Here is a 13,548-nt window from a genome sequence, read left to right as displayed (position 1 = left end):
CACATTCATCAAATAAAAAAGATCATCTTTGGCTACAATGAACTTTTATAGTTCCTATTGGCGGTATATGTAGATGAAACTATCAAAGGAGAGGTAAATTCCATGGGAAATTTGTCTACATCTGTAGCAGTCACACTACCAATTTCAGCTGCTTGAAAATATGCATTGTGATAGAAACACTCACAAAATGATAATACATTTTGGGGGAGCACAGTGTTCCCTGTATCGCCATTGCTGAATGTTTATAGTATTGTCTACTTATATACACACATATATACACATTTTACACTAGGGATGTTCATGCAGCTATTAATAAAAAAATAAAAGCCATTTTAATTAATGTCATTTTTAAAAAGTAAAGTTAACAACATTTATATTAATTTCAGGCAGTCTTGTTGGTCTGCTGAACAAGAGTTAGATTAAGTTCACTAGCACCTTAGAGATCAAACAAATTTTTTGTGGTATAAGCTTTCAAGAGTCAAAATCCCTTCATCAGGAAAAGGAGCTTTGATTCTTGAAAGCTTAGACCTGAAAATTCTTTTTGGTCTCTGAGATTCTACTGGACTTGAACCTAACATTGATATTAGTTAACAGTTGGATCTCTTTGTAATTCTGGTACCTAGCTGTCTAGTTTGATCAGAAAAGAGGGAAAAGGGAAAGAAGATAATGCAGCTGGCATTTAATATTTCCTACTCATTAATTGTGTAGCCTGGTGATAGTGCTGGTGTGAGAGGAGCTGGGGCCATTGCTGATGCAACTGCTGAGTAACCAGAAAGTGATCAGAAAGAACAGATGTGGGCCAAGTATTTCTGTCCTCCAGCTAATTCCTCTGATGTATTGAATGCTCTTTTGATCTAGACTTTGTACCATTGTGCACACTGGGAAAGTGTGTGTGTGACTCATTAATAGTAGGCACCCTGGGACTACTTTGCTCAGGGTGCACTGAGGCATGGCATCTCAGACATATAGGAAAGAGTAGGAATGGGCAGGAACCAAAAAAGGAACCATGGTCTGAGCATAAACTGGGCTTGTTAGTTTTGAAGCAGTTAGTTTGTTCGCATCATTCCTGAACCAAAAATGTGAACCACCTTTTTTGGATGGTTCGTTTTAATGGTTTGGATGGTTCATTTTAATGGTTTGTTCTCCAGACAGCCTGGCACTGATTCAGTCAATTCCTAGGTAATGCTGGGGGTGGACGTGGAGAGCCCTAGAAACACAAAAGCAATTGTCCAAAACTTGATTGGCAGCCCTGGGAGCCAACCATGGAGCTCCCATCCTGCTCTATGCGAGCAAAGCATATACCAGTATAATATCACACCCTGACTCAGCTGCTTTCACTTTGCAGCAAAAAGAGTTAGCTGGCATGAAAGCAGAAGAAACATTGTTTGTTGCATGGCCGATTTAGGGGAGACTTTGAGGGACTCCTTTCTCCCCACATAGTGGGACTTTTTTAAAGCACTTGTCCTGCCTGGGAAGGTGTTTCTTGCTGTGGTTTCAGGGACCAAACCTGAAGCTAGAGCTGAGCTTTCCTGGGGGCACCTGCTTTGGGGGGCTATAACTCAGACATCCCAAATCCAATCTTTGCCACACTTGGAGGGTGGGTGGAGGAGAGCCTGCTGAAGACTCCCTATGAGTTTGGCGTCTCTAATTCATGAGAGGAGTGTTTGACCACCTCACAAATCAAATGAACCGAACAAACTACAAACCAATTTGGGAAATGTAAAAGTTTGTGTAAGTTCATGGTTCGCAAGTTCATGGTTTGTAAAGACAAGCAAACCACAGATCAACATGAACCATCTTTTCCCTGGTGATTTGGAGGTGGGTGGACAGGGATGAGAAGTTTCTCAATCCTTGCCAGTACATGCTGGTTTCTACCTGGCTGTATAATAAGTGAGAAGAAGGAAGGAAAACTGGGGAATAAAACAAATAATGAACAAAGAATACATTTTTTAAAAAAATTGGCTACTAATGAAGATGAAACAGTTTTCATTTAAAATGAGAATTAATATTTTGTGCACATCCCTATTTTATGGTATATACATTTATGATCATTAAATCCAAGATGGGGAAAATGAAGTTTTATTATTTAATAAATAGAAATAAATATATTTATTTACAATTTCAGCAAGCTAACACTTAAAGAACTCTGCCAGCAGAAAAATAACTGCATTCTATGTCATAGGTAGCAATGAACAGGAAAAGTCATTCCTGCATTAATTCAAATCTGTATTATCCTGTTTGATAGGTAGGGCATCTCTTAATGTCAACAATAACTTTAAGGTTAAGACAAACAAACAAATGTTGCATGTGCTGCTTGCATTTTGCTTTAAGTAGATATGTTCTCTAGAAGTATTTGTGTGTGTGGTGGCGGTGGGGATTCAAAATCCAAAACATGATTTAATCATAAGGAGGTAATATGAGTATATAATTCTGGTTGTGGCCAATGGATGCATTCCAGGAGTTGGCTAAGGGGGGTTGTTTACAGTGTAGAACTTCATGCAATTTTATATCAATATACTCCAGCTATTTCCATGATTGTGGCTGCAATTTTTCCAGCAGCTGGGATCACACAGACAGCTAGTTGTCCATTCACTTGTTGAACACAACAACTTTCTCCACAGAACTGCAAATAGGTGCTTAGGAGGAAAAAAGAATGACTGTGCATAAAATTCATGGTATATAATAGAAGAAACAAAATTAAATTCTGATGGAAAACACTTGCATGAAGTTTTGCTAGAGGCTGAGGTGATGTGATTCCAAATCCATGTGTGAACAACACACCTTAGTTATGCTTGCTGCTTGGTCCTTCCTCTATGCCAGCAACAACACATCCTGCCTGGCTTTATTAGTTAACAAACTAGTAAAGAATTCATTAAATTCTATCCCAGGATGGGAGTGTAAAATTAGGGTTGCCAGCTCTGGTTTGTGAAATTCCCAAAGTTTTAGGTATGAACTGGGTGGGTTGGGAAGGGGAGAGATCTCAGAGAAGTGTAATGCCATAAAGTCCACACTCTGGATACAGATGCCAGCCAATGGCTGGCACCAGTAGGAGATGGGGGTGGCAACATGGAAGTGCTGTCATTACATGTGAGGTGCATAAGGCCATAGAGTCCACCTCCAAAGCAGTCATTTTCTCCAAGAGGACTGATCAGGAGATCAGTTGCAATCTGGAGAGATCTGGCCAATGGATGCAGTTTGGCAACCCCAGGTACAAAGATTCTATGTCAACTAGTGTAAGTGCGCCCACACTGAAGGAATAGTTAGACCTACATGACATAATTCTATTGCTGAAATGGCGGCTTCATTCTGTTTGTACTGGAAACCATCTGGGACCCATCTACATGCCCTCTGAGCTCTGTGAAGAAAGTCAAGGGCACAAGTGTCCAAACTGGAACACTAAAAACTGCTCTAGGAGGAATCATTTCCCAGTGAGAGTGAATTTCATGCGTTTCTTTGTGTAGATCCCCTTACTAGATTGTATCCTACATATGCAAAAAGATACTACTAACATCACCTAGGATATGATATGTTGCACTAAGTCAGTATGTACAACATATTACAATGGGTAGCACTTTGATAACATCAATCACCTGTTTATCTCTGTATTCCTCCAAACGAGTGACTTCTGTTCTCATAAATCTCATCTAGGGCAACATATTATTGGGAAGAATGACAAAGAAATACTTCTGAAATATGATTCAATATATATATAAATAACACCTTTAATTTTCACTTCCCAAATATATATTTTCTTAATAGCTCTAAGAAAACTACATTTATGGAAGCAACCATTTCCTTCAATCAGTGGTATTTTCTGAATTTGTGGCACTGATTTGTGTTTAGCAATATATTTATCAAAAAGTCATGGCAGAAATGGAAATATTTTACATAATGCATGTTCATTTGCTTTATATATACATTTTGGCCATAAATAATTTTGCTAATACTACCAGTATATTCAGGCACAATTTTGACAGCCTTAAATTTCCTGCTGATATTGGAATGAACTTTGTGTTATGTATATATTATATATACCTATGTGTTACAGGTCCATCTTGATTACATTTGAGTATTGAATAATAAACAATGTTGACATTCCTTGCAAAATTGCATGGCTTTTCCTTTCTTTTCAGCACTTTGAAGACAAGCCTTCTATGCAACTGTTATGTAGACTGGAACTGTTCCCAAATGTTCAAAGCCAATTTCATTGCATAGCTAGAATGAAATAGACAATTTGATCACACTTTCTGGCACATATTGAAATCTTTCCAGCTATACATTTCAGAATTCTAAGGCAGAATATTGATGGTCACTATTCATGTTAGTTAGTGCTTGTGTGTAAACAACAATCCTTTTAGCAATATGAAACAAAAGGACATTGCTCAGTTTCTGCTGGATGATGCCTCAGGTAGTTTAATATGTTAAGCTCTGGTGGCTGGGAGCAAGAGAATCATCACGCTTGCCATCTTGTTGCAGAAGAGAAGACCCGTCTTGTAAAACCATCACTCAATGTCCAAGAGCTCACCATTTTTCCTGACAGATAGGATTAAGTTTTCTGAAGGTCGGTAGGAAAGAGTACTCATCTTTGTTGTTAGACTGGAGTTTCTGACATTTGGGGGGATATATTTGAGAAGCTGAAGGAAGTATTTTCTAAATTTTTTCCCAAAAAAGCCATAAAATACAGGATTCAGACAGTTGTTAAAGTAAGCTAGGCAGATGGTGAAGGGCATACCTGTATCCACAACATCCATAGTGGAACAATCCACAATCACACCAAGCTGAATCAGGACATCCAAAAATGTGAATATTTGATGAGGAATCCAAGAAAAGAAGAAGAAAAGAACAATGGCAATAATCATCTTAAAAATATCATCTCCTCTTGGCTTGTTCTTCTGAATCTGATAAGCCTTTTTCAGCGTCTTCCAGATTAATGTGTAGCTTGTTAAAATGATTACAAAGGGGATCAAGAATCCCAACATGTTTTTGGATAAACCTAATCCAACTTTTAGAGTGGTGTTGTTGGTCTTATACCAGAAAGCACATACCGTCACATTGGTTTCGTTAATGACATATACACCTCGATGAATGACAACAGGTAAACTTGCAAGGGCTGCCAATAGCCAGATTATGATGCATGTTATTTGAGCAATGAACATTGTACGCTTAAGTCGGGCCTTCATTGGATGAACTATTGCCAAATAACGGTCAATGCTAAGGCACGTCAAGAGAAACACACTGGCATACAGGTTGAAGGTGGCTGCAGCTGAAGTTAATTTACATAAGCAATTGCCAAAAGGCCACTGGTACTGCATGGCAGTATAGGCAGCCCACAAGGGCAAGGTCATTAGGAAACACAAATCAGCCAGAGCTAAATTCAGCAGGAAAACACTTGCCACAGTTTTTAATTTCATGTAGCAGTAAATGATAATCACTACCAAGCTGTTTCCAAATATACCGATGATGAAAATGATGGTGTACACAGTTGGAACCATGATGTATATGAATTCATGCCTTCCTGACTGGGAGCATTCAACTGGGATTCTTTTATATTGCTCTTCACTGGACACATTCATGGTCATCTTGATCAGTTCAGACGAAGGATACTCGGAAATCTGATGCCAAGTTCACCTGAGGAAGAAAAATGATAAAGTGAATATTTTTAAATTGCCAGCATGTTCGAAAGAACTGATCGCTCATCCAAGAGTTCTTTGCCCAAGAAAAGTTGATGCCAGTCACAGCGAGTGTTTTAAAATACTGTGATGTCACTGTGTTTCATGGATTGATTCTGGATTCCACTGAAGTCTGAGTGATGACACTCCTAATCATGGATCCCACCCTCCCACCCCCCAATTTGAGAGTAGAACTAGATGGTCACTTGGAACCAAGCAAGATTTGGGAATATGGCCCTTTTCACTTGCTCTGCACTTCTCAAGGAAGTGATAACTAGATAGATAGATAGATAGATAGATAGATAGATAGATAGATAGATAGATAGATAGATAATTTTATTTGTATCCCGCCCTCCCCGCTGAAGCAGGCTCAGGGCGGCTAACAACATCATACAAATTTCAATTATACAAAGAAAGCAAAAACCACAAAATTACATTTAAGCATTAAAATTCTGATTAGGTTTAAAAATTAGTTAATTAAGTTAATAAAAGTGCTAATACTGTTCTTTTAGGATGGCGGTTATCATTAGCCATCCTAATGATAACCAGTTTGCTCAGTTTGCCCAACTAGTTTGCAAGAATAGGGGGGTAAAGCACAGGATTACTGCTAAGCAAGGCTTTTTTTGTAGCAGGAACTCCTTTGCAAATTAGGCCACACACCCCTGATGTAGCTAATCCTCCTGGAATTTACAGTAGGCCCTGTACTAATAGCCCTGTAAACTCTTGGAGGATTGGCTACATCAGAGGTATGTGGCCTAATATGCAAAGGAGTTCCTGCCACAAAAAAGCCCTGCTGCTAGGCATTCTGAGGCATCAAGGTGGCTAAGGGAGGTTTTCCTATTTCAACCCCTATGGCTGAGTAGTCCAAGGGGTTATAATGATGGAAGTCTCTTAGGGCTGGGAAATATCACAGAGCTCTAGGAAATAGGAATGCTGCCAAGTCCCTCTTGGCATATTATTTGATATTCAGGTACTAATGAATGACACACAGCACACATGCATCATCCATAGTCTAGAGTTGGGAAATTCCTGGAGATTTGGAAGCGGAGCCTGGGGAGGGTAGGGTTTGGGAAGCAGAGAGATCTCGATGAGGTGTAATGCCAAAGAGTCTACCTTCCAGATACAGTTGCCAGACAGTGGCTACCACCCAGCAGTTATGAGGGGTGGGGACATGGAGGTGCTATCATTGCATGTTAGGTGACATCACTTTTGGAGAAACTGGAAGTGAAGTCATGTCACTGTAGGATTTCTGGAGTGACATGGCACCACTTCTGGGGTTTTCCCGGAAGTGACATCACACTGAGTGTGACACCTATGATTATTTATTTATTTATTCCTTGGATTTATATCCCGCCCTCCCCGCTGAAGCAGGCTCAGGGCGGCTCACAACAGTCAAGACTAAAACAATAAAACAATGAATAAACATTGGAGTTTTGACAATTGATAATAGCAATTAAATAATTTAAAAAGATGTTTCTCCCACTGCCCAAAGGAGAGGTGGTGGAAAGTGTACATTACTGGCAGGAGGCATTGTTTGAACATATATGAACATATGAAGCTGCCTTCTACTGAACCAGACCTTTGGTCCATCAAAGTCAGTATTGTCTACTCAGACTGGCAGCGGTTCTCCAGGGTCTCAAGTGGAGGTTTTTCACATCTATTTGCCTGGACCCTTTTTTGGAGATGCCAGGGACTGAACCTGGGACCTTCTGCTTACCAAGCAGATGCTCTACCACTGAGCCACCATGGTTAAGTGCAACTCTACCTCCAAAGCAGCCATTTTCTCCAGGGGATCTGAACTCTGTAGTCTGGAGATCAGTTATAATTTTGGGAGAGAAGCCATTTGGAGACCAGCAGTCTAAAAGAGTTCATTGAGACAGAACCCTTTGTCCCTACATTATGGAACAAAGACACAGCTGATTTGCAGCCCTAAAGTCACCGTTCATAATTTCTCCCCAAATACTAGTGAAGATAACCTCATGCTTTAGATATTTATTGACTTACTATGCAATCCTATGAAAAATTTCTCTGTACAAGATTGCACAAATAAGTCTCCTGTGTCCTCCATCAGCAGGGCAACCTCCTCCTCCATTCAGAACTCTGTACAGGAGAAAACAGGCCACCCAGACAGACAAGATAGTTGTTTCCACAAACACTGGGCAAAGTTCCCAGGCATGGCAAATTAGGAAGAAGAGGAGGAGGAAGAAGAAATTGGATTTCTACCCTGCCCTTCACTTGGAGTCTCAGAGCAACTTACAATTTTCTTTCCCTTCCCCTCCCCACAACTGACACCCTGTGAAGTAGGTGGGGCTGAGAGAGCTGCTCTTGAAATAACAGCTCTGAGACAACCTGTGAGTGACCAAGGTCACCCAGCTGGCTGGATGTGGAGGAGTAGTGAATCAAATCCGGTTCTCTCAGATTAGAGCCTGAGCTCCTAACCCCTACACCAAACTGGTTGTCCTATAAAAGAAACCAACAACATGGCCTCAAGAATGCATATGCTTTAGAAAGCACAGACTGTTGACAGCAATCAAGTGCCAGTTAAATTAACAGAGTAGATGGGAAATTGCCTTCCTCAAGCATAATTCTGGGGATATGTGGGAGAAATGTTCAAATATTTTATCCATGGTTCCTCATGGCCTTGTTTCCTCCAAAAGTAAACTTCATGATTAGATATTCTGCGAATTTATTGCAAGCTTGCATCTCCCCTCCCTGGAGAAACCAGATCATCCAGTTGCCCAGGGACTGCAGTGGGGAGATCAAGGTTACTTTGACTTTTGCCATCAGCTAGAGCACCAAGGGGTGCTACATGACCTTCAACGGCATCTGGATGACCTTCAACGGCATCTGGATCGGGGTGGCTCGGCAGTGCTGATGCTGTTGGACCTATCGGCGGCGTTCGATACGGTCGACCATCGGTTACTGACTTGCCGCCTCGCCGACGCGGGGATTCAGGGGTTGGCCTTGCAGTGGCTTTCCTCTTTCCTTGAAGGTCGGGGACAAAGGGTCGCAATTGGGGGGGAGCTATCCCGGAGGCACACACTTAATTGTGGAGTGCCCCAGGGAGCAGTTCTCTCCCCGATGTTATTTAACATCTATATGCGACCTCTTGCCCAGATTGCCCGAAGGTATGGGCTGGGGTGTCACCAGTATGCAGATGACACCCAGCTCTATCTACTTATGGACGGCCGACCGGTCTGCGCCCCAGAAAATCTGGACCGGGCACTACAGGCCGTGGCTGAGTGGCTCAGACTGAGTGGACTAAGACTGAATCCTGCGAAGACAGAGGTCCTTTGTTTGGGCCGTCGTGGTCCAGGGGGGGAAATCCCCCTACCAGCTTTTGACGGTGCGCCGCTGATGGCGGCGGACAGGGTCAAAAGCCTGGGGGTGCTACTGGAGCCGTCCCTAAAGATGGAGGCTCAGATAGCAACCACTGCCAAGTCCGCGTTTTTTCATCTTAGGCGGGCAAGGCAGTTGGCCCCCTTCCTGGACCGCGACGACCTAGCAACAGTGATCCATGCTACGGTCACCTCGAGGTTGGATTACTGCAATGCCCTCTACATGGGGCTGCCCCTGTGCCGGACCCGGAAATTGCAGCTGGTGCAGAATGCCGCGGCCCGGCTGTTATTGGGCCTCCCAAGGTGGGGGCACATTCGGCCGGGTCTTCGGGCTCTGCACTGGCTTCCAATAATATACCGGGTCCGGTACAAGGTGCTGGTCATTACCTTTAAAGCCCTATATGGCCTGGGACCTGCCTACCTGAAGGACCGTCTCTCCCCACATGTTCCCCAGAGAGTACTGAGGTCTGGGACGCAAAACCTTCTCACCATCCCCGGGCCCAAAGAAGTCCGTCTCAAGACAACCAGAGACAGGGCCTTTTCCACAATGGCCCCCACATGGTGGAACCAGCTGCCGGAAGAGGTGAGGGCCCTGCGGGATCTTACTCAGTTCCGCAGGGCCTGTAAGACAAGCCTCTTCCGGCTAGCCTACGCCTGACTAGATTAATGTAGCTTATCAGACCTTAGTGAAATATACGGTATAGTTTTAATGTTAAGATTTTATGGTTTTTAAATGCTTTGACTTTTTAATTGTAATAATTTTGCACTTTGTTTATTGTTTTATCATTTGTTGTGAGCCGCCCTGAGCCATTTTATGGGAAGGGCGGGATATAAGTCATAGAATAAATAAATAAAATAAATAAATACATTGTATTTAATCTGTTATATACAGACTGCCTGAGATCTTAAACAAATAAACAGACAAGCAAGCAAGCAAGCAAATAAATGCAGCAGAGTATAGGCTAAGCCTTTCATTAGACATAAATGTAATAAAATATTATAAAATTGCCACATCTTGCATGTAGGTGTAAATGTTTTTCTTGGACTTACATAGGAAAAAAAGCTGTCCCCCATGGGAAATTACACTGTTTAGAATACATGAAATGTTGTTCTTTCCATCGCATTATCTTATCAGTGTAAATTCTAAATATACTCTGAATGCTAGGTACTAGATAAAGTTTTCAGATTTGGTTACATTATGAGTAAAAATGGTAAGCATCTGCCTAGCTTTCTTTCCCAGGATATGTTTTGGCTGCTCTTTGGAGACCAAGACAAACAATGGGATTGCATGTGTTTTTAGTGAATCACTTAAGAGGTCATCTTGGATCACTGAGATGTACAAGCTATTAATGAAAACAAAACCTCAGTGTTCATAAATTTGCCAATCTGAACTCTTGCAGGTCTGTTGCCAAAAGCTAATTGGTGTTTGATTAACAGGCATGTTGGCTTAATGCTTCAAACAAATGTGGACATGCTCCATCATTAAAACAAATATGGATCAAAATCAATGCAAATGTATGTGAAACCTAACAAAATAATGGCTTGAAGGAATTGTATGCACCCTGTTTATTGTCGGTTACCACAGAACTAATAAGAACATTTTGCATTAGGAAAATATGTATAAAGGGATTAAAGTCATGGGTTGGATCCAACCAACTTTTCTATTGACTCCCCTTTGGCCTTTTTAAAAAAAATTCTGTGATGAGGATAATGGGGCTTGCATGTAGTAAAGGCACATGGAATACAAGCTGTAATAAGAAAAAAAACTGGGCAAGATGGGGTGAAAAAGATGGCTGGATCCAGCTCAGTGTTCAGATATGCAGGAAATGCCTGCAGAGGAAAAGCAAGCCCTCCCTGCAGTTTCTACTTTCCACAGACATAATTTCCACGTGGCAGGGGGGAGCACTTTCTCCTTTTTTCCTGAATAACCAAATATTTGCAGTAAAGTTGGTATCACTGTTTTATGGTTCGGGGGAGGCAATACCCTTTTTTAAATAAAATAAATGCAGATAGAATAATGAGTAACCAACCAAGACTTGCAGGTAGGGTCACCAGATCTGGGTTGGGAAATTCCTGGAGATTTGGGGATGGAGCCTGGGGAGTACAGTTTGGTGTAGTGGTTAAGTGTGTGGACTCTTATCTGGGGGAACCGGGTTTGATTCCCCACTCCTCCACTTACAGCTGCTGGCCTTGGGTTAGCCATAGCTATGGCAGGAGTTGTCCTTGAAAGGGCAGCTGCTGTGAGAGTCCTCTCAGCCCCACCCACCTCGCAGGGTGTCTGTTGTGGGGGGAGAAGATATAGGAGATTGTAAGCTGCTCTGAGTCTCTGATTCAGAGAGAAGGACGGGGTACAAATCTGCAGTCTTCTTCTTCTTCTTCTACAGGGACTTCAGTGGGGTACAATGCCAAGGAGTCCATCCTCCAAAGCATCCATTTTCTCTAGGGGACCTGATCTTTGTAGTCTGGAGATGAGCTGTAATTCTGGAGGATCCTCAGGGTCTACTGGGGGCTGGAATCCCTACTTGCAGGATTCACCCCCAACGTCCAGTTTCCTTCTAGCTTTCGGCTCTGACCAAGTTGTGAAATTCCAACCAGCCTTTCCTAGAGCTGTTGTTTCTTTGGATGTTGTTTGGCACATTTGTCTGACTTTTATCTGTGATGGTCCTATGATGAACATGGCCCCTTTTTTTAATTTAAAACACACTTCTTTATTTTAAAGGGATAGAGGTTATAGCAGTGATTACCAGAAATTTGATTGGATGTTATTAAATATTTAATTAATATGATTATTTTAAATAATTATTGGACAAATAACTGCATCTTAAAATGCCTATTTGTAATTTCTTCATTTTTAGTATCGTAGATAAAGACCAATTTTTTTTTTAAAAAATCTATTTTATGTGACACTTGGATGTTTTTCTGCAAATTATTTTTGGCTCTCATTTGGCACCATACCCTCCCTGCTTAGTATGTATCGTATTCTGCAAATCATTCCTTGTTGTCCATCTGGGACTCAGCAGTTGGCAACATGTAGCCTTTTATTTCTGACACATTCTTTGCCTCTTTTAAAATGATGGCTAACTTAATGTGTGTGGGTCTGATGGCTGCAATTTCCCAGCAGTTCATCACTTTGGATGTTTCCCCAACTGCACCCTAGAGCTTAACCACTTTTGAAATAAATAAATAAATAAAAAAAATAAGAGAAGGAGATTCTCTGGGGGCAGAGCTCGAAGGACAGAGCCCAGAGGGGTTTTAGGTAGGTTCTACTTTACTTTGGGTACAGGGGCAGAAGCCGGTGGGAAAGCAGTCTATTCCAAGGATATGAAGCTCAAGCTGAAGGAATATCATAGAATCATAGAGTTCAAAGGGAAGAGACCTCCAAGGTCATCTAGTACAACCTCCTGCACAATGCAGGAAATTCACAACTACCTCCAGCCCCCACCCCCTCCCCCAGTGACTCCTGCTCCATGCTCAGAAGTTGGCAAAACAACTCTCCAGGATCCCTGGCCAAACTGGAGAAAATGGCTGCTTTGAAGGACTCTATGGCATTGTACCATGCTGAGGCCCCTCCCCAAAACTCACCCTCTCCTATATCCACTCCCAAAGTCTCCAGGTATTTTCCAGTTCACCCCTCAAAGCAGCCATTTTCTCCAGGGGAACTAATCTTTGTAGTCTGAAGATAAACGGTCATTCTGGGAGATCCCCAGGCCATGCCTGGAGGTTGGCAACCCTATCTAGTGTCTCCCTTTTGTTAGCCCTACATCATGATGTTCCTTCATGAGAGTAGTCCCTCTCAAACATTGTTAATATAAAGACTCTCATATGATTCCTTCTGCTCTCAACCTTCCCAGTGCTTCTAGCTTATGTTTAGAATGGCATTAGGACTTTGCTGGCCTTTATTTTTACAGTGAGATGGCTCTCCATTGTAGTTTACTTCTTCCCAGGATGCAAGTGCTGTAGTGTAACACCAGCAGCAATCAATCAATCAATCAATCAATCAAGTTTATTACAGCCAAGAGACCAGCAAGCACCAGCAGCAGTTCAAAAGCCTGCACAGCATATCACATCAAATGCTGGCAACATCAGGTCTTACACTCATGGCCTGGAAAAAAATCCCCCCCCGCCCCCCAGTTGCTTTATTTATAACATTGGTCCTGATGGATAGTTCCAGTAAGCTAGAAAGATTTCACAGCAATCAGTATCATTTGCATTGGCCCCATTAAAAGATTTACATGGATTTTGGTTCTTGTTTTGGATTTTGTGTGGGGCTATCTGGCAGGTTTCAGCCCTGCCAGCCAGTATTATCCTTTTCTACAGTTAGACTAATGGGTATTTCACAGGGTCAATTATTCTTTAGAGATGGAGTGATGAAATCCCTTGCATTGTGCAGCTAGCCCTCCAAACAAAGAAAGAGGGATAAAATTCTGAAAAAAATTGTTGATTTTCTACTTTGGAGCACTTTGCCTATAACCTGACTTTGGAAGTTTAGAAGCTGGCAGAACTAAAAATACATACAAGAATCCTGTCACATGTTTATTTGC

The 13,548-nt window shown here is 41.9% G+C and overlaps 2 protein-coding genes across 3 annotated transcripts in view; both read right to left on the bottom strand.

Moving 5' to 3' along the window:
- The window catches only part of GYG1 (glycogenin 1), a 571,889-nt gene that overhangs the window by 203,978 nt on the left and 354,363 nt on the right, over positions 1 to 13,548 (bottom strand). The gene's annotated exons all lie outside the window — the stretch shown is intronic.
- The window catches only part of AGTR1 (angiotensin II receptor type 1), a 59,806-nt gene continuing 49,947 nt past the window's right edge, over positions 3,690 to 13,548 (bottom strand). The window contains exon 2 of the mRNA XM_060242319.1: positions 3,690 to 5,628. Coding sequence (XP_060098302.1) covers positions 4,503 to 5,579 — 1,077 coding nt within the window. The 5' untranslated portion in view covers positions 5,580 to 5,628 and the 3' untranslated portion in view covers positions 3,690 to 4,502. The remainder of the gene's footprint in view (positions 5,629 to 13,548) is intronic.

The sequence above is a fragment of the Heteronotia binoei genome, chromosome 6 (genome assembly GCF_032191835.1).
Source record: "Heteronotia binoei isolate CCM8104 ecotype False Entrance Well chromosome 6, APGP_CSIRO_Hbin_v1, whole genome shotgun sequence".
In the NCBI taxonomy this organism is placed as follows: domain Eukaryota; kingdom Metazoa; phylum Chordata; class Lepidosauria; order Squamata; family Gekkonidae; genus Heteronotia; species Heteronotia binoei.
Note: the sequence above shows the minus strand (reverse complement) of the source record. Positions and strands in the feature narration are given on the sequence as shown.